The 19,501-nt window shown below is 41.2% G+C and overlaps 1 protein-coding gene across 3 annotated transcripts; it reads right to left on the bottom strand.

Moving 5' to 3' along the window:
* Window positions 1-1,022: 1,022 nt before the first annotated feature.
* akap17a (A-kinase anchoring protein 17A) lies at window positions 1,023-10,811 on the bottom strand. Of its 3 annotated transcripts, XR_015927747.1 has the most exons (6): window positions 10,700-10,811; window positions 7,828-8,601; window positions 6,297-6,445; window positions 5,556-5,796; window positions 4,339-5,150; window positions 1,023-3,208 (listed from the first exon to the last, which is right to left on the bottom strand). XR_015927747.1 is itself a non-coding variant. In XM_088609060.1 (5 exons), the coding sequence occupies exons 2-5, from the start codon at window positions 8,584-8,586 to the stop codon at window positions 4,410-4,412; spliced, it is 1,890 nt and encodes a 629-aa protein (XP_088465186.1). In that variant the 5' UTR covers window positions 8,587-8,601; window positions 10,700-10,811; the 3' UTR covers window positions 1,023-4,409. The 3 variants fall into 3 exon arrangements, 2 of the variants coding, with proteins under 2 accessions (XP_088465186.1, XP_088465195.1); XM_088609060.1 differs by having other exon boundaries at window positions 1,023-5,150; XM_088609069.1 differs by having other exon boundaries at window positions 1,023-5,150; window positions 10,558-10,705.
* Between the last annotated feature and the right edge of the window lie 8,690 nt (window positions 10,812-19,501).

Raw genomic sequence — 19,501 nt, 5'->3', positions numbered from 1 at the left:
TGAGGTTGATACGTAAATCTTACTATTAATATCCAGTGTTATTCAGCAGCATATTTATATTAATGCTACGCCTTGAAGAAATAAATGATGGTGAAATAAAAAAACAGCGAAGGACATTATGCAGCTTTTTATTTGTAATGGAACTACCTGTCATGGTAAAAGTAACAAAAATGCCTAATTTCAAAGAAATATAATTACAATACTACTATTAATAATATAATAAAATGGAACAGGTAAGGGTTTATTCCATGCTGCCTATACAATGCTGACCCAGCTACCTACTCAAGCGTCATATAATAAAATGTACTGAGACAGGTAATTTGGTATTTGTAACTGAGTAACTAATAAATGAGTGTATTGGAGTTGCCCTGTGATGGACTGGCGCCCCATCTAGGGTCTACCCTGCTGTGCGCTCACTGCTTGACTAATAGGCTCCTGCTTCACGCTACACTGTATGGTATAAAGCGGTCTGGCAAATTACATGACAATTAAATGCATTCTTACAGCACTCTTCCTCCCAAAGGTTCACCTTCGTCACTCTGGAGTGAGAAAAGTCTCTAGCAATTGAATAAAATTATACCAAGTCCTTCAAGTGATCTATTCACAGTGATGGGTTCCAATTGTATAAGAAAAAGCATATGTGTGTAATTCTTTAGCTTCTTAATAGCTTTTTTTAGTGCTTAGTTGTCACAGACCAACCACTTAACACTCAAATAGAAACAAGCAAAGAAGTTGTAGTCTGGCCTTAACGTCATTTTCACTTAATGCTTTGACAAATACACACTGGATTCTACACATACATATCAAAACTTTGTCACACTAGCAGAAGTTGTCTTTCTTAAGCCCCCAGATTAGAACCTCTTAGTAGAGAGTATCAGTACAGTATCAGAAATGACTTCATACATTTTTAGTACACTGAACCACTTAAAAATGAGTTTAAACCCAAGTGCTGAAACTTATAAATGACTCTAGAAACAGGTGATAAGGATATGCAAGTCAATGAAAGTCCAAGTCAAGCCACATATTTGAAAGATTTTTAATTTCAACACTGACACTTTCTGTTACACTGGTTTATTTTTATAGACCAGGGGAACATATGATGTATTACATCCAACAAATAAAACATAATGCATAGCTAAATGTCACACACAATGGGTATTTCCAACATGGGATTTTATAAAGGCTGGGTCTTGGTCACACTGTATAGACTAATTAACTTTGTTAGTATCATGACATGCATCCAGCCGTGTCAGGCAGGAGACGGGGTTTGAATCGTCAATAGAGGAGAGAGCGTTTTCCTTTTGGTATTGTAGAATTGTGGAACAAGATACATGGCGCTGTGGCTGAGGATCCTCAGATGAGATGGATCTTAGGAGATTCAAGAATCGTAGGAGATTCTTGGATTTTACCTTCTAACTAGAAGGAACTACATGGAGCCAAATACCCTCCTCTCATTTGTAAATCTTCTTAAACTCTTAAACTACAACACAAAAAATGCACTTGTGGTCTCATCTCTAGCAGGTGTAAATCCTGGGTGTGATTTTGTAACATTTCCCTGAGTAGTCACCTGAAGGCAAAATTGTAATTATAGGAAAGATGTTCTGAGACTGAATTGATCAATTCCACAAAAGTAGCACCCAATAGGCTAAAATTACAATAAAGCAGTCAATGTCAAAATATTAATCTTAAGGCAGACTATGTAAAAGTTTATTCAATGCAGCCTGTTGGGTAACTGAAAAGGTCACATTCAGTTTGAAATATTTTCCCATTATATTTTACTTATCCTTCGTCAGGAGTCAGTTTAAAGCTGGACTGGGTGATATAATCTGATGGAACAATTCTTGAAGCAAAAGCATAAGTTCATTTAATTCTTAGGCTCAAACACTAAGTGGCCGAGATAAAACCTGTAAAATTGATGGTGCCTTGTTGGAGCACCTTTCCCAGATCACACTGGCCAACTAACCTTCATCCTTGACTTTACTGGTAAAATCTTTAATCGACAACTCATTTTCAGCGGAAAGGCTTTTCTTCACAGTTCTTTGACAAATTCCCCCCCAGAACAGTTTGCTATAATCATCAAAATGTTTCAACAGTAAAGATTTGAGTCTCCAGAATTGAAAATCCAGAGAGAGATCTTCATTGTGTGTTAACGTCATGGGGGGCAATGTATAGCTCATCATGAATACGAGTATTGACCGGCATCGCATTGCAAATGATAAAAACACATAGTGGAATCAGGCTCTTCCCATATGATGACACGGAGAAAGAGTTAAACTATAAACCACTCCTTGCCTTACCCTCTGTGCTCAAATATGTTTTACAGTAGTGGTGCACAACTCCAGGTCAGCATGTCTTATAGGTCTCTAACTGCAGCAACTAAAGAACTGGTCTGTTAAACTGGTCTACTTAAGACAGCAAGAGCTCTGTGATAGCTTTCTGGGATGGAGTTGCACAGCTATTTCAGATCAAGTGTGACCCAGTTCCAGGGGTGACTCCACACAAACTGAGTGGTTTGAGTTCATGTTACATGAATTATATTTGCATTGCTTCCGAGGGAAGCTTGGAAAGATTGTTAGTAATAAACCTAAGTCATAGGTGTGCTATTGGTGCTTAATTATTTTAACATTGTTTTACCTTTAAAGTAATGAAATAAGGGAATCAAACTTTTTAAAACACAGAATGGACAGAGGAGTAACTATATTTTAGTAATTCAACATTAAAAGTTAATTTGACAATTGTTTGGGCAAACAACTTGACAGCTAAGTAGCCCTGTATTACAGTTGTGTCCAGCAAGTAAATTCAATAAATGAAAGCACCCAAACGAGCCCACCGATCCAAATGCTTCTCTCTTGTATTCTTTCTTCAATCCTAATTGAAATAAAATCATGGCACCTGATCTTTTCTTTTCAACATGCAAAACGGAAACAAAAACATATGTGGTTGATTACTAATTGTATTGATTAAAAATCCTTAAACAGAACTTCATCACTTTAAGCAGTTCAGCATAAGTTTAGAATATTAAGATAATTAAGAACACTGTTAAGAAACACTTTTTATTTGCTAGTGCAAATTACAGTATGCTTATTCACCAGGGGTTGAGGTTTGTCAGCCAAGCCCCTCACTGAACCCATTACCACACGGGGTCAAAATAATCTGAAAGCATCGTTTAGATGTAAGATAGCCGATGCCAGCAGACTGTTCAGCAAACCTGTGGAAGAGAGACATTGTTGAAAAAAAACAACAGAGTTGGGAGTAATTCCAAAACAGCTTTGAGCAGCTGTCAGAGGGTGCATGGTGCTTTAACTGACATCACAAATAGCAAACCTATTCGTCAGGCAAGAGAACACCTGTGTACCCTATTGCATGAACAGGATACTTAATGAAGGTTGGGTTCTCCTTTGAAGGTTTGGGTTTCATTTCAACTCCTTAGAAAACAATACAGAACACAGAGCTAAAATTATTTGGGGATCAAATAGTGTCTGTTGCTTGTGAAAAACAAATGAAAAGTTATATGGCCACGTTTTCACACATACTATAAATATATTCTAGTTTATCTTCGTTAGGTCCTCCAGCGTGATAATGGATAAATCGAATTGGTGTCAAGAAAGATTAATAAAGAAATAGAGGCGTTTTTCCTTCAAATTTCCTTCATGAGTTCATGAATGCTACTATCGTGACAACAGAAAAATACACCGTAGAGCATGTTTTTTATGCCCTTAATGGACATCTGTCTAAAAGTCATTAATGTACTGATGCAGTAATGAAGTAGCAGCATTCTTCTTTGCAACATCTACTGCATTCATTGTAACCTTAACTAATAAACAGCCTGGCTATTAGAGGCCTTTATACATGCTGGTTTTAAGTCTACATACCACTAAAGCATTAAGTGCCTTTGTTCAGTGATGTGAGCATAATGTTTTAATAGAGAAAACAGAATTTCCTGAGCGTTAATCTATAGGTAAAACTAGAAAAATACTTTAAAATATCCAAGGCTGACTCATATTCTTTTGAAATACCAAAATATTGGATAAAAAGTTATACTTTCAGCTTTGTTGAAAACATTTAAAAAAAAGTATTCAAAATATTTTCAGAAAAGGGCAAAGACAGGAGAGGAATTACATTTTTCCTTTTAATGAAAAACAAAATGTATTTTTGGTCCCTAAAGCCAAGAACTCATGCCCTGCTGTATGAAACTAAATTGCTGGCTTGCTTGGGTGAAGTCCTCTTCTTCATGTCAGTAGTCCAGAAACCCACGCTGTGGTCACCCCTGTGACACCTCCAACAAGGAACCTCAGTCCTGCTGCCCAGAGAGCTCCGGAGCTCCTGGGCCCCGCTTACCAGCCTTCCTCTCTCCAACAGCTTTTGTGTGCCGCACTGGACCGAGAGTTCAGTGTCAATGCAGGCTGCTCTTAGCTCCCATCTCGATGGCGGTGGTGTCTCCTCCCTCTCCTGTGCCCGCTCGTCTCCCGGGTTGAGCTGTGGCTGCGGTGCCTGTGCCATTGGTGCCCGCTGGAGTGCCTCCTGGAGCTGCTCCGGCTCCGGCTGCGCCAGCCGTCAGCACTGCTGGAGTCCCTGCAGCGGCTCCTCCTCTCCCTGCTCCTGTCCCTTCCCCCCGAGCTATGGCGGCGTCTGCGCCGACCGCGCTCCCTGTCCTCGCGGCTGGAGTTCCGGTGCCTCCTTGCTCGGCCGCCCTGCTGACGTTGGCCCGATCGGACCCCGTCAGCCTTTTTCTCAGAGGTCCGGGACCGAGGACTCGGGTCCTTATTTTCCTCTGTGCACTCATAACCATTCACCTGGTTACACACCCCTCCATCGAAAGCCCCGTTCGCCATGGTGTCTGGACAGATGGCGCCGGCGAGGTGCTCTGGCTTTTCTGAATCAGAGAAGAAATCTGCGGAAGTGGGCCGCCCAGTCGGGCCTCTGGGGGTTGCTCCCTGGCCCTCCTGCAGCTCCGGCGCGCTGCTCTTCTTCAGGAGGTTGCACAGGAGTCTCTCCCTGAGCTCCCTCTCCCGGCGCTGCAGCTCCAGAGCCCGCGCCTTCTCCTCCTCCACGCGCCGCAGCTCGGCCTCCTGCAGCTGGCGCCTCTCCTCCAGCCGCAGCAGCCTGGCCCTCTCCGCCTCCAGCCGCTCCTGCTCCTGCTGCTTCTGAGCCTGCCGCACACACAAGAGCACCGCGGGGGTCACAACGCGCACAGGGCGCCTGCCAGCTAGGCCGCACGGCTTACTGCTACTACCGCTCAAGCAGGCAAACGCAAAGCACTGCGGAATAAAATAATGCATGTGTGAAGGCATCACTGAAAGGGGTCGCTAGGTTGCTTGATTTTGTTCAACACTTTCTAACCACTCTATCAAATTCAGGGTCACGTAGGAGCCGGAGCCTATCCCAACAAGTCGCAGTCACAAAGCAGGATAGAGACACACCGGATGGGAAGTCAGTACATTGTGGGGCACACTGGGACACATAGGGCAGAGTTTTTTCAGAAGCCAATTAAACTTTCCAGTATTTCTTTGGACTGAGGGAGGAAAACCACAAGAACATGGGGAGAACATGCTTACCTTGGCTCTGCTAAGCAGTTCTGCAATAAGTCGAATGGATTCCAGGTTCCGCTGGGCCAGTAATACTTTCCTCTCTTCCAGTGCAATCTTCACCTGCAGTTTCTTCTGCTCCTCAGCTTGGTGCTTTTGAAACTTTTTGAGGTTTTTCTTCTCCTCACGTTCTTTTTGCTTCTGCTCCCTCTTCCTCAGCTTCTCCTCCCTTTTCTTCTCCTTCTCCTCCTCCTCCAGCTCTCTCTTTCTCCTTGAGGAAGAAATAACATAAACACCAAGAAGAAACCATGTATACACAAGTGGATTCTGTAGGTTTCTCCACACTAGTCCTGAAATCGCGGAAAGTACGCCTCATGCAGTTTTTACACAAAGAGCTGGACAACTCTATAAATGATCTATATATTAGATTATTTAACATTTGCAGTACAATTCACAACTATAGATCGTGAATGCTGACCACACTATACCAGGGCATATCTGGGAAGAAATATCTTCATTTGAGAGTAATCATCACTTGGCTACATGCATGCATCCAATGAAGTCCCAAATCCTCTGCAAACACACAATAATGGCAGCAGTACACAGAGAAAGACAATTGCGTAGGAGGCCAGAGGGTATTAAACGTTCTTTTTTTGCTGGTCACACGGTACAAGGTTAGTAAGAGGGAATTGTCATGATGTACCGTGGTTGTGTTGCTCCTCCTTTCCCATCATGCATCTATAACAGACATGAGTAAAGGTCTGCCGTTACCTCTCTTCCTCCTTCCGCTTCTCCTCTTCCTCTTTCTCTTTCCGTTTCTGTTCTTCTCTCTGGCGCTCCAGGTCCTGGAGCTTCTGTCTCTCCTGCTGCCGCTTCTTTATTGCGGTATCGCTCAGGTGCTTGGTGGTGTCAAAAGTGATCTAGGAATCGTAACAAAAGCAGGTCTCTGAAGATTTAGCACGGCAGAGGCAGACCACGTTTCCACTGCCAAACATTTTAAGGACAAATTCCGTCAAGTGTCCAGCTGACAAAAATGTTAGGCGATTCAGAGTGATCCCAAGAGAATTAGAAAGGAAAAAGGGAAAACTCAGTAGCCAAGTGTAGGGGAGGTGAAAATCTTGGCTTTTCCAGTCCTTGCCAGTTCAAGGTTTTCACTACCTCAATAATAACTACTGAATTGATCCGTAAATCATAATTCACACTGCTGTTAGAGACCATTTCAACAGTTAGGACACAGGGGTGCAATGTGGTAGTTAGTACAACTGCTCAATATGTATTTAACCCAGGAAATCTTTTTTCTTCATCTAGCAGAATTCTTCATTACATTGATAAAGCCCCTTTTTTAACTTATCCATTTGCACGATTTAAATTATTATTAAACAAAACTCTGCTCTTAAACTGTCAGAGATTTCAGATTAGCTTTCAAATTTTAGATGCAATGTAGAACTAGCAGCAGTTATATTAATTCTCATAAGCATGTAAAAATAAATTGCTTATGAGCTGGAACAAAGCCCTGACATAAACAGTGTTCTCCTTCTCTATTTTCACTGGCTGACAAGTCCCATAAACCCACAACTTTACAATTGGCCCATAATTGTCTCATTATTTTAGTGGATTTGTATTTTTTCTTTCTTAATTTTTCTCCTTATTATTGTACTCATCTTAGTTAAGTTGTACTTATCTAATCATTCTCCCCCTCATCCACCAAATAGTGAATATACAAGGGGATTCTTCTGAAGCTTTTATACTGTCAACAAAATAGGATGGTTAAAGAAAGTAAGCAATCAAAAAAAAATTAATACCATTGTCTTAAGTAGACAAATTATTTATAGAGTGCCAAAGTTCAGAGAGGTCCACAAAAGTGTATAATCCTGAATATATCCAAACTGAAAACAAACTGAATTTTTGAATTTTCAGGACACAGACGGGCTGGAAAATGTCTATGAATTCCAGCCAGTGGACTGTTTTTCAGTGCCACCTATTCAAATGGAACCCTCCACGATTTTACTCCATGATAACTGGAAGCACATCCCCCCTCAATGCAGCCAAGCCCCACTTGTACTAAGGAGAGTAAAGCCGATTAAAGTGAGAGACTTAAATTAATTGTCTTGTCCAAAACACGTCCAGGCCATTCAGGAGAATTAAGGATCGTCTCAGAGCATCTGTTAAGAGAAATGCCACCAAAATCTCTCCAGATCTACAGTATAAACAGAACTATACAAGAGAGCTGCTTTCAAATGCATTTGCGTGCAAGACAATCAAAAAGAAGACATCTGGAGAAACACTGCGTCAGAGCGCCTACCTTGATATTACATGCCACGGCCTTCCCATCTTCTCCGTTATACATCAGCTTCATTCCCCGCAGGGCATCCATTGCCTTAACGAAGCCTATGTACTCCTGGTACTGCACATAGGCCTCGAAGTTCAAATGGCCGCCAAAGCTGAAGGTGTGGAAGTTCTTGTCCATCATGTCCTCCCTGTAAGGGTCCAGCATGGGAATGTCGACGTTGCGGATCCTGCCGAAGACCTCGAACACGGTCCGCAGCACGTTCTCGCACGGCTTCTCCGAGGACGAGCCCTTCGGGGCGAACCACTTGCAGGGCAGCCCCTCTAAGTGGATGGTGTCCGGCCGCTCGCCGGGGAGAGTCTCGTTCATGTCCCTGGCGTCTCGGAAGAACGAGTCCCAGTCGTGGCGGGTCGGGAAGTCGATCTTGTACTCTGCAGCCCGGACTTTGAGGATGTCGGTGAAGCCGCTCAGCTTTATCGTCTTCCCATCGAGTTTGGCCAGGAACGTCCGGACGATGCCCCGGTTCTCCACCTCGCCCTCGAAGCGGATGAACTCCATGGTGCTCTTGGCGATGCGCAGGGTGGAGAACTGGTCGGGCTGTACCATGGCCTTCAGCCTCTCCATCACCTCCCAGTTGGAGATGGACTTGCCCGGCTGCTTCAGCTGGGGCAGCCCCACGCTGACGGTGAGTTTAGCGATGGGTTTTAGGTAGAGGCCTTGGGAGGAGCACAGCGTCACCGCTTCTGACGTGTCGTGGACTATTGTGGTGGCCATACTCGCCGCATGTGACTGTGGTGAAAAACATAAAGGCGTGTTCCTTAACATAGAGAGCTCATCATCAAGCAGCTGCATGCATCTCTTGCATATCCTAATCGAGCCTATAAACATATACATGGATGTTAATCCAATACACCTTTAGCTCTTCAGAATTTCACACTTCCTCCCTTCTTTTGAACGATAATTCACTAAGTCATATTTCAACTTAACTAAAACCCACTAAACTGCAGGAGTGAAATATGAGTTAAATGAGGGATGATTGGGATTACTGATCAGTGTCACCCTCTGACTGAAGGAATGATGACGCAAAACACACAGAAACCATTTGAAACGAAAAGTTTGCCTTGTGCTCTAATGAGGAGAGTTATTGCGGTTAATTTTAGTAAGTTTGTAGGGACCCCATGGGTTAGAAAAAAAATCACAAGCATCAAAAACGAGCTCAAAACTAAAATTACCTATGCATTTCACACTAATTTGTTAGAAGAAATATACACACCGAGAAAATGTGAAATGCAACACTCAAATCCTGCTGATTGAATCAAATATTTTAAACAGATAACTATCACTGACAAAGTTACACAAACCACCCAAAAACACAAATCCAAGAATGGTGTTTTTCGTATGAAATGTGACAATACTGTAAAAATGAAAATATTAAAAGTCATAGTGATCCTACTGTCCATGAGCACTGACCATGGCCCACAGAAGATTGTGATTTAGCACTTACTTGTCAACATTTCCCTTAAAAGGCCTCCAAAAAGATCACTGATGCTTAATCCACTCAAGTTAGCCATTTTAAACCAAATATCAAACAGTGTGCACCTGGTGTTAATTCCTGAGATTCCATATCTCCAGCCCAGTTGTTATCCAAAGAAACAATATATTCCAAAGAACCATCATATTTGACAAATATCTCAAATGTAAATAACACTGTGCACGATGAAACCATGTGTCACACCTTCATTGTGCATCAGTACATAGATTATATCTTCCACATGGCAAGCATCAAGAGCAACTACAAGCTCTAAAATTTAAAACAAAAGCTGTGTTTGAATATAATGTGATATTTAGTTTGAAAAGAAACTACATTCTGCATTTAGACAGGAAAGTATATGTACAACAGATATATTTAATAGGTACAATTAAGGGCATATTTGGAAGAGACACTCTGTTCCCCAAATTAAATCCCAGGGTAAGGTAGTCCAATGTAGCCAAGTAACAACTCAAATCTACTTTGAACATCTGGACAACTTACATTTAGCTGAGGATTTGTCTGGAGTCTGTTCGTATGAAAAGCTCAGCTAAGCGTTATAATAATTTAATACATCAATGACTTAAAGGTATTTTCATAGGAACTCTGCAATGCTACACAATCTAGATGCTATGCTTGTCTAAAGGCTGGCAACAATGATCCAAGACGACTCCTGGAAAGAGACACCTGCGTTTTGAGACTTTTTTTTTAACCTAAAAGACGTTGTAGCTTTTAAACGTCAGAAAAAGGTTTGCAACTAAACTTAGAAACAGTATTCCACCTGTCGTTGTCCATTGTCAGTAGGTCACCTATGAGGAGCTGTTCAGACAGCAATAAGAGCTTGCCGGTGTTGGGAGCTATTTGCTTATTGTCTTGTCAAAACTACACCATTAGCGAGCTACTTTCTAGATCAAGGCAGGTGTTGATCACTCAAGAATTAAAATAAGAGGTAAACTGAAATTAAGCCAGAAAATACAGGGGGATCCAGAAGCCATGTTAAGAACCTTGTCTTCATGTGACTGGTGCGGAACCCGATTCGGTAACACGAACTCTTTTCTGAACGAGCAGTGCTGTGCAAAATGAAAAAGCGACAGTCCTGACAGACTGCCGATTTCATTCAGCTGCATCCATTTTGACTTTCACTTTACACACGAAGATAAAATCCCGAGTCCCCAGCGACTTCACAGACGAAGATGAAACGAGTAGAAGTCACTCACCTGACCCTGCTCCGCAACACAACCGTCCACTCTATGTCACCTTTAAACAAACTGTATTGTCCTAAATCATAAATCATAAATCACAAATCGTACACAACGACTTGACCTGTTTTCTTTTACCGCTATGCTACCAGTGACCTACCTGTGATCGCTGCTGTAGAAAAATCTAGTCAGTTTTGTTGTTCAATCAACACGAGCAAAGAAAGTTCCTGTATGACGTAATTCCGCTTCCGTCATGGAAGGAGGGATGTGATTGGTTCGATAACTTCGGGTGGGCTGAAACTCTGGATACTCCGGCCTCTTGCACAGCGCCGACTAGGGGCTGGCTGTCTTCTGTGAGCATGCACTCGTACTGGTACTTGTAGTAGTAATAATAACGAAGAAGTGCCCATCATCTGTCTTGGAGGACTACAGTTCTCCATGGAGACACAGACACAGAGACAGGGAAAGAAGCTTGGGGTCAGAGCGCAGGGTCTACCATTGTACGGCGCCCCTGGAGCAGTTGGGGTGAAGGGCCTTGCTCAAGGGCCCAACGGAGTAGGATTCCTCTGCCGGCCGCGGGATTTGAACCGGCAACCTTCCGGTCAGAGGCGCAGATCCTTAGCCACAGAGCCACCGCTCCGCTCCCCAAAAATATGGAACGCTTCACGAATTTGCGTCATAGGTTAGGAGTAGCTTAAAAGCTAGGAAAGTTTTTAAACCACTCTGATCAAGCCAATATTTAGTTCAACTGGGTCATTAAGCTAAGAGCTGAATTGGAAAAGAAACCACCAGAAACTGCGCTCCTCCGGCATTTTTACTACTGCTGACAGAATTATCAGTCATTTCAAACCTATCCGATCTGATTGTAGCATTTAAGCTAATTTAATTTACACTTTAGACGTTTTAAAATTTATTTCCTTGCATCATTATCATTGATCTTTTAGGACTTAAAAGGACGCACATATAAGCTGTAAATTAATTTTGAAGACAGAAAGCGATTTGCTACATTTTCAAACAATACAAATATGACATTATTTTACCACAGAACTGAAATGCAAATGAAACGTTGTTGCGGTTTTTGTTTAGCTGAACCGAAATGTAGGAGCTTAATTGAATTGACTCAGTTCATTTTGATCTTCTAGCTTTGTGCCGCGAGAGGGCGGCATGAGATCATTTTTTTTAAACCTTCTAGCATGCGTTAGCGGTGCAGTGGTTAGGATTGCTACATCGCTGCGCTGGAGCTCCGGGTTTGATTCCAGACCTGGGATGCTATCTTCGTGGAGTCTGTATTCCTGTGGGTTTACTCCGGTTTCCTCCGAAAGTCCATCGACACACTGCTGGGTTAATTGTCTTCTGTGAAAACTGACCCTGGTGTCAGATCGTGCACGTCTGCTTGTGCCCTAAGATGGACTGGCTTCCTGGCTAGTTTGTATTCCGCCTTGGAGGCGCCCAGTGATTCCAGGGATAGGATCTGGGCCTGCTCCTGGATTGGATAAGCAATTATTGAAAGTGAAGTGATGCAGATATTAATCTGTCAATTATTTTGGCTAAATACTTCATCCACAAAAGTAAATGGTTTCATACCCTCTATTCATGCTTTTCAATCAATCAATCAATGTTTATTTATCAAATGCACAACAATACACCATGCAGCAGCAGTTGCTGGCAATGAAATGTATTTTCTAGAATTTGATGTCCTGGCCTAATTTCCCATTGGCCCTTAACAATCATGGCCTCCTAATAATCCCCATCTATGAATTGGCTTCATTACTCTGTTCTCCTCCCCACTGATAGCTGGTGTGTGGTGAGCGTTATATATACTGGTGCGTTCTGGCGCACTATGGCTGCCGTCGCATCATCCAGGTGGGGCTGCACATTGGTGGTGGTGGTGGAGGGGAGTCCCCATTACCTGGAAAGCGCTTTGAGTGGAGTGTCCAGAAAAGCGCTATATAAGTGTAAGCAATTATTATTATTATTATTATTATTATTATTATTATTATTATTATTATTATTATTATTACATGAAGTTGAGGTGTTTTTGTTTTCCAAACACAACGTTTCTCATCATTAAATCACACCGCGCATAGATTACTACACCTACTGTAGGGCACTGGAGTGCCAGTGTGATCTAAAAATATGTAGAGAGAAAAAAAAGCAAAAGACCAGATGATTTTAAAACACCGTGCTTTCTTGTAATTATTCATTGGACCTGGCGATCTGAGCACATGTGCAACAACCTGGAAGACAAATCATTTTATGTGTAAATAAATACGGAATCGCAACCTCTTTTTAACTCTTATTGTGACTTACTGCAGAATACAGTACATTAAATAAATATAATTAAAATAAGGAATTTGTTCTCCCCGAAGAAGGAAATATTTACATTTTCCATTCCTGGTCTCTGTATCTGCCGAGTCTCAAAGCTGAGGGTGACTTCGCAAACTCTGCACAGGAATTTCCCAAGTGAATAAAGACTATTATAGGTGTATTTTGCACGAGCAAGTGTACAGTAAAATATTTATCCCCGTCGACTGAAAGTAGAGCCTCTGTATTTATTAGGCTTTTTAGTAGTGGAAGTATACAGTCAGTGTAAGGGTTTTAAGTATTGAATGAACTACATCTCTTCAGGCTATAACAGGAACTTAAGAGAAGTTTTGATCCAACCCAATAAACGTCGTTATTGTGAATTGTATCCACATTTATATAACCCTTCTTAACACAGGAGTCATATATGATTAAAAGACTCACTGCTTTTTGATACTGAAAAGAAATGTTGCATTTATCATTAATACAGCATTTACGGGATTATAGAACAGTAATGTAAGCATACATCTAATCGTGCTATCACTAAATATTTTAAAACAAACGTTCCGGTTTCTCATCGCTAACGGTTGATCGGTTGTGTTTTCGCCATCTGGCGAAAACAACGAAGTGTGAAACAAAGTCATCAAGTGAAGTGAGACATGTATAATTCATAGGAATGTTTCAATTCAACAGTTGTAGTGTTGCTATGGTAGTGATTATGAGGATAAGCCGTAGATAATACCTGCTGGGTCTTGTTAAGACAATACCCTTCTCCTTCACTCCTGAATGGAAAAAACATTTTTTTTTTAGTTAATAGCTTCTGACAGTATTCATGCTCGACTCTAAACCATAATGAGTTTATGAATAGCCACATTGTTCATAGATTATTAATAACAGTTGAAAATTAGCTCCTGCTGAAAAAAAATGTTCATGTGTCCCTTGAACTATAAAACAGTACAGTAATAATAGCGTAACTATTTCTATGATATACCCTTTATGGGTTTTTTTAATAATCCCTTCAAAGGACAAAGCAAAAGCCAGCCAATGAGAGACATCAGACTTTCTCTGTATTACAGTGATGTATTGCAAATGGCAGAACTGGGCCTCTCTTTGCCAGTAACTGCAGATTTTGCACGAATTAATGGCCCAGGTTTTGAAAAGCAAGCCAGTGTAGACAGCTGGTGGTAGCTGTCAGAGAAAGGGGGAAGGCATCCTTAGAGCTAGACAGAAATACAAAGGCCACTCGATGAATGTTATAGCTTGGTCCAATTCCAAATTTGAAAGTGATTGTGGAGAGGACAAAGGCACTTGGAATGGTGATTGTCATAGCCGTTGATTGCATGTCATCTCCAGCTCCACTCACAGCCCATTCCTCATCTAGTAGCCTGGCAGTGTGAGTGATCACTAACACTTGGCACCACAGCAAAGCAGGACAAGGACTTCCACATCCAGTTACAATAAGCTAGTGCTATAGCAAGAAGTGCCATCAGAGGTTCTTGAAACAGGCTGATTACTGACAGGGCAGACCAGAAACACCTGCCAGACTATGGCTCGTGGTTCTGAAGGCCTTTTCAAGGTCAGAGTCCTACTCATTAATTAATAATTCCTTACACTTATGTAGCTCTTTTCTGGACACTCCACTCAAAGTGCTTTACAGGTAATGGGGACTCCCCTCCACCACCACTACTGTGCAGCCGTCATCTGGATGACGGTGCACCAGTACGCTCACCACACATCAGCTATCAGTGGGGAGGAGAACAGAGTCATTATGCCAATTCATAGATGGGTATTATTAGAAGGCCCATATTTTTAACGACAAGGGGGAAATTTGCCTAGGACACTGGGGTAACATCCCTTCTCTTTTCAAGAAATGCCCTGGGATTTTTATTGACCATAGAGAGTCAGGACCTCGGTTTTACATCTTATCCGAAGGATGGGGCCTCTTTACAGTATATTTTCCCTGTCACTATTCAGGGACATTAGGATCCACATAGCAGGGTGAGCACCCCAAACTAACCCCCCTTCTAGCAGCAACCTTAGGTTTGTGGGTTGCCAGTTGTGAGATGCAGGGTGATATAGATGCTGGCTAGATTATTACATCACATTAACTTTGACTTTCATGGGAGCTAACAAAGGCAGCCTTGGCCGAGGAAGATGAGAGGGCACAAATGTCTTCTGATCAATCTGTGTTTAATATGAGCTCTGCTGATGGTCTGCTGTGTGTCCTGCATACCAAGGAAACTGGGATTTTACGCAAAGGAGGAGGAGTGATGGTGTGAGGTGCAAGCAGTGCCCAGTTCCAGTCAGAACTTGTCTCACTGCCCAGTGTTATGGCATCAATATCTTGGGAAACATCCTCCAGCCAATGTTAGTGCAACTCGGCATACACAAGACATGTCCGACATACCACTGGTCATTCCTACACAACCAGGGTTATACACATATTCTCTTGCACACCAACGTTCAATCCATTTGAATTTGGACACGTGCAAAGCGAGCAGGAACACTGAATTGACGTATCTGCAGGAAGCTGAGAGATGAAAGAGATCTGGCTGTGTACGTAGATTCCTCCATGTCGGCATGGAATGCAGAGAAATATTACAAAAGCGAGCCGAATGTTTGGCTTATGTACCAAGGAATGAAGGTATCATGGGAGATTAGACTTCTCTCCTGGATTATCTGATATGAACTCAGCCCTTGTAGCTGAGGTTTTGCAGCACTATTGCAGAGCTCATCCACAATAACTGGTGAGATACGTGCACTGATGTCTTAGGCCACAGACATGCATCAGGGCACAATGTGGTCACCTCCATTAATTTGCATCTATTATATCACAGCCAGTCCATAGCAGTGGGATTATTGCTTACCGTATCAATAAACTGAACCAAGCAATGAATATGCCATATGTACCTTCAAGAAGACATAAAGTGATTTTATGTAAAAATATAAAAAAAGCTGCAAAAGAGAGGACCCATGTAGTGAAGCTAGATGCAGAAAATATCAACCAGTTGATTCTTGAAGGGGTCTGGGGCTTCAGACTACCCACATATCTTTGTTTAAAGAGCTGTTTGCTATTCTCCAACCTAAAGGAATGATCTTCTCAGTTTCCACTTGTGAGCCCTGTGCCCTTGTTTTGTGGATAAAGTGGATCCTATCTCATTCTCCTCAGACCTTCATATAATCTCCTCTTGATCTCCCTTATTCTAAACTAAGGAAATCAAGTTCCTTTATCCTGAGCATACTGTATATGACAACGTCCCACAAGAAATGATTTTTGATGCGCTTCTTTGAGCACTTTTAAAGCTAATAACATCCACCCGTTTCCATCGCAGGAGACAAACAGATTCAAACACGCCCACACTCACATTAGGGCCAGTTTTCCCAGAAACCAATTCATTTACCAGCCTGCCTATGTGCCCAAAACCAGGAATTATATACAGTAATCAAGTATTGTTTGCTTTTTCACTTCCTTACATTCTCCTGGTGAGGTCACATTACACTTGTCAATTCTATTGCCTCACAGGATGTATTTGTGTAGTAAGAAAACATGTTTTTTTTTTCAGGCTTGTTAGAAGTTGTAAAAATGAGCACTGGGCTTTTTTTTCAGATGAGGTCTCAACTCCTTGCACCCTGGTTATCTGGGGAATCAATGAACTGACAGTGAATCAGGTGAATCACAGTAGTTTACATTCTTCCTGTCAGCACTTTGTAATCGAGTTCCTTCTACGTGCAGCTCCAGATACACACTCCTGCAGTCCACTCCCTGGAACATCAGAAAGGCATTTTGTCTGTTGCTGTTGTGTTTGTCTCTCCTGCCTTCTCACTTGAAAGGCACAAAACCAATAATTCAATTTTAAAAAACCTTATATGCTTATAGCGCTGAAACACTATTGAGTAGGTGGAAAACATTTTCAGTCTCAATGAAAGATCTACTGTTTCCACTGTGCTTAACTGTAAAATGCTCCAATAACTGATATTTCAATGGGATTATTTATAGTAAAACTGTCTTACATACCCCTTCTGCATTGAATTCATTTTTTGTAAGATGAATGACAGTTCTTCATCCAAGCTGTACAATAGAATTTATCTGGTCTTCAATTTATGGAGTTCTTCAAGCCCAAGAGAAAGTATGTATCCATGTGAAATAATGAACACATTATAGGGCTACATGCAGTGTTACAACTATAGTACAGTAGGATGAAAAAACAACAATCCAGAAAAAACATGGTGGTCTTGCTTATCACACTCAACATTTGAATGTTGGAAATACAGATCAGCTTTCATATTGGTAGAACATTGGTTGCTGACTTCTGAATTAGAATTTTCTAGTCTTTATTGTAGTGTAATATTGTGTAATTCGAAGTAAAAGCTAAATTAATAATATATAATAAAACTATTCTAAAAATATAATACAGAAAAAAACACGGGCATATTTATAACAGCAGGATATCTATATTCTTTGGATATTTGTGAATAAAATACAAGGCAATTGTCAATGTTATTTAATGCAGAGAAAACAAATTTGGGAACAGAATTTGAATCAGTTTAGATTCATGAAATGGATTTTGTAATGAAAAGGAATGGCTTTTCGAATGACGTTGTTCTGAATATTAGGAGGCCCAGGCTATTACTGAGTATCTCCTTGGAGTGAACATGAAAACTGCAGGGTGTTCTACTGACTGACAGGCTGTCATCCTCACAGCATGGCTGCCGTCTTTGCTTTGAAAAGGCTGCATTGTTTCAGATGGATGGGATTGTAGGTTGCTTGTGTGGCTTTCCATCAGTTGTAGGTAATGAGACCGGGACCCTGGGTGGCTCTTCCACCGTACAGATCTCACCTGTCGCGTTCAAGGAGGGGGAAGAAATACCTCCAGCCTTTCAAACACCCCCTCTATTAATTTAACTCAGCAGTTTGACAAGTATAAAGCCTTTTTCTTCCAGTTTGCAAATAAGGATTGTTTACAGGCTGCTACCATCATGACGTACTACTCTATCGACATATCTCTCCAAACTACAACAATAAAAAATAATACTTGTAGAATAAAATTGAATACAGCACATTTTCTTCTTACACTGTGGTCTTCCTTATTAGCTTTCTTCATGAACCCACCCCTCCTAATTGGGCTTGGAGGGTGCCCCAGTACTGATTGACAAGCTTGTCTAGTCACAACAAGGCACTTACTTCATGCAGCACCACGGAGAGGGATATATACTATTTTCAACTCTGTGTATATAGATAGGTTTTAGGCTTAGGAAGGTCTGGAGGACACAGGTACTGCAAGCCTTCAGAGTTTGTAGATCTGAATGGAACGTTTGGAATTTCCGTTTTGGTGATTACTACTCTTTGCTTTTCAGAAGTCCCTCCGCCTCAAAATTGGAATCCTGTCGGAGTTACACAAACCCCCTTCACACTGGGGAGATGCCAGCAGAGGGAGAAGTATCGATGAAAGTCAAGAGGTGTTGTAAAATCAGGATTAAGAAGCCAATCCCGAAGACCCCTCAGTTATAAAAAGGTGAATTTAAATCATCACTAGGTTCTATGAAATATTTTAAGGGGTAATTTGAAGCTTATTGCATCCTGAATAATATCTGTCTGGTATCTAAACCTGAGGCAAAACCATTTATTCAGACATCCTGGCACATGTAATTAAATTGAACTAGAGCATCATTTATTATTCATTTATTCCACTATGTATTAAACGTGGGACATGGTAACCTAGATACTGACAGATGTACAGTACTTGCAATAAAGTACTAAATAATTATTTTAAGAATTCATGCTTTCAGGCACTAATAGCACCTGGGACTGATACAGTTTCTTTTTGATCATGGGGCAACTTTAAATTGTTTTAAACTTGTTCTAAATAATTGTTCTAGCAACTTCAAAAAGGACAGTGCACTTTATGCACACTTTATATCATGCTTAGCAAAACATAATAAACAGGGAAAGGGGAATCTTAAAAATAAAATAATTTGAAGACCATTTAGAATGTAGGTAAGATTAAAGTTGTTTTAGTAAAAGCACAATCATTCTACAGTGAAGGTTTTGAGAGTGTTCAGTCGTAGTGGATAACCAATTTTAACCTCCTTTACAACAACAATAAACTATTTATTTCCCCTTGAGTCTATGGAGTTATTGCTTCAAATGCTCCACATGAAACCTAATCTAAATCTTCCAGTACGTCTTACAGAAGCCAGACAGAATTATGTATGGTCGCCGAACAAGCCTGGGAAAGGCACATGTGCAGAAAACTGCAGAAAACAATCTTTTTTCCAACTTTTAAAATCAGAACGCAAAAACAACACTCTGTAGTTTTCATCACATAGCATGAACATCCACTGGTTTATAAAAGCCTGACCAAGCTAGTCAGATTTACATGTTGTTTAACCAAAATGATGACCCAGCATGAATTCAATTAAATATGAACCACTGGCATATTAACTTTCAAAGTTTAAAAGTCAAAATATTATTAGCATTCCTTTTCGATTGAGTGGCTGTTTTGCATTGTTAAGGCCTCAGCTCTTTTTCAGACAGAAAAACAAATGGAGTGACCTTAACATCAGACTTCAACATATTAACTTGTCGTAGGAGTAAGAAAGCAGAGCTCATCCAGCTCCTTACGTAGTTTCAAATATGTCAGCCTTCAGCCTTTGAGAT

This window comes from Lepisosteus platostomus, chromosome 2, assembly GCF_059453375.1.
Source record: "Lepisosteus platostomus isolate fLepPlt1 chromosome 2, fLepPlt1.hap1, whole genome shotgun sequence".
In the NCBI taxonomy this organism is placed as follows: Eukaryota; Metazoa; Chordata; class Actinopteri; order Semionotiformes; family Lepisosteidae; genus Lepisosteus; species Lepisosteus platostomus.
This window is presented reverse-complemented; position numbering and strand designations above follow the sequence as displayed.

Coding starts and splice junctions, on each gene's coding strand:
- akap17a (XM_088609060.1), bottom strand. CDS start 8,586: ATGGCCACCACAATAGTCCACGACACGTCAGAAGCGGTGACGCTGTGC. Junction 6,446..7,827: donor CCGTGGCATGTAATATCAAG/GTAGGCGCTCTG, acceptor TACGATTCCTAG/ATCACTTTTGACACCACCAA. Junction 5,797..6,296: donor AAGCGGAAGGAGGAAGAGAG/GTAACGGCAGAC, acceptor TTCTTCCTCAAG/GAGAAAGAGAGAGCTGGAGG.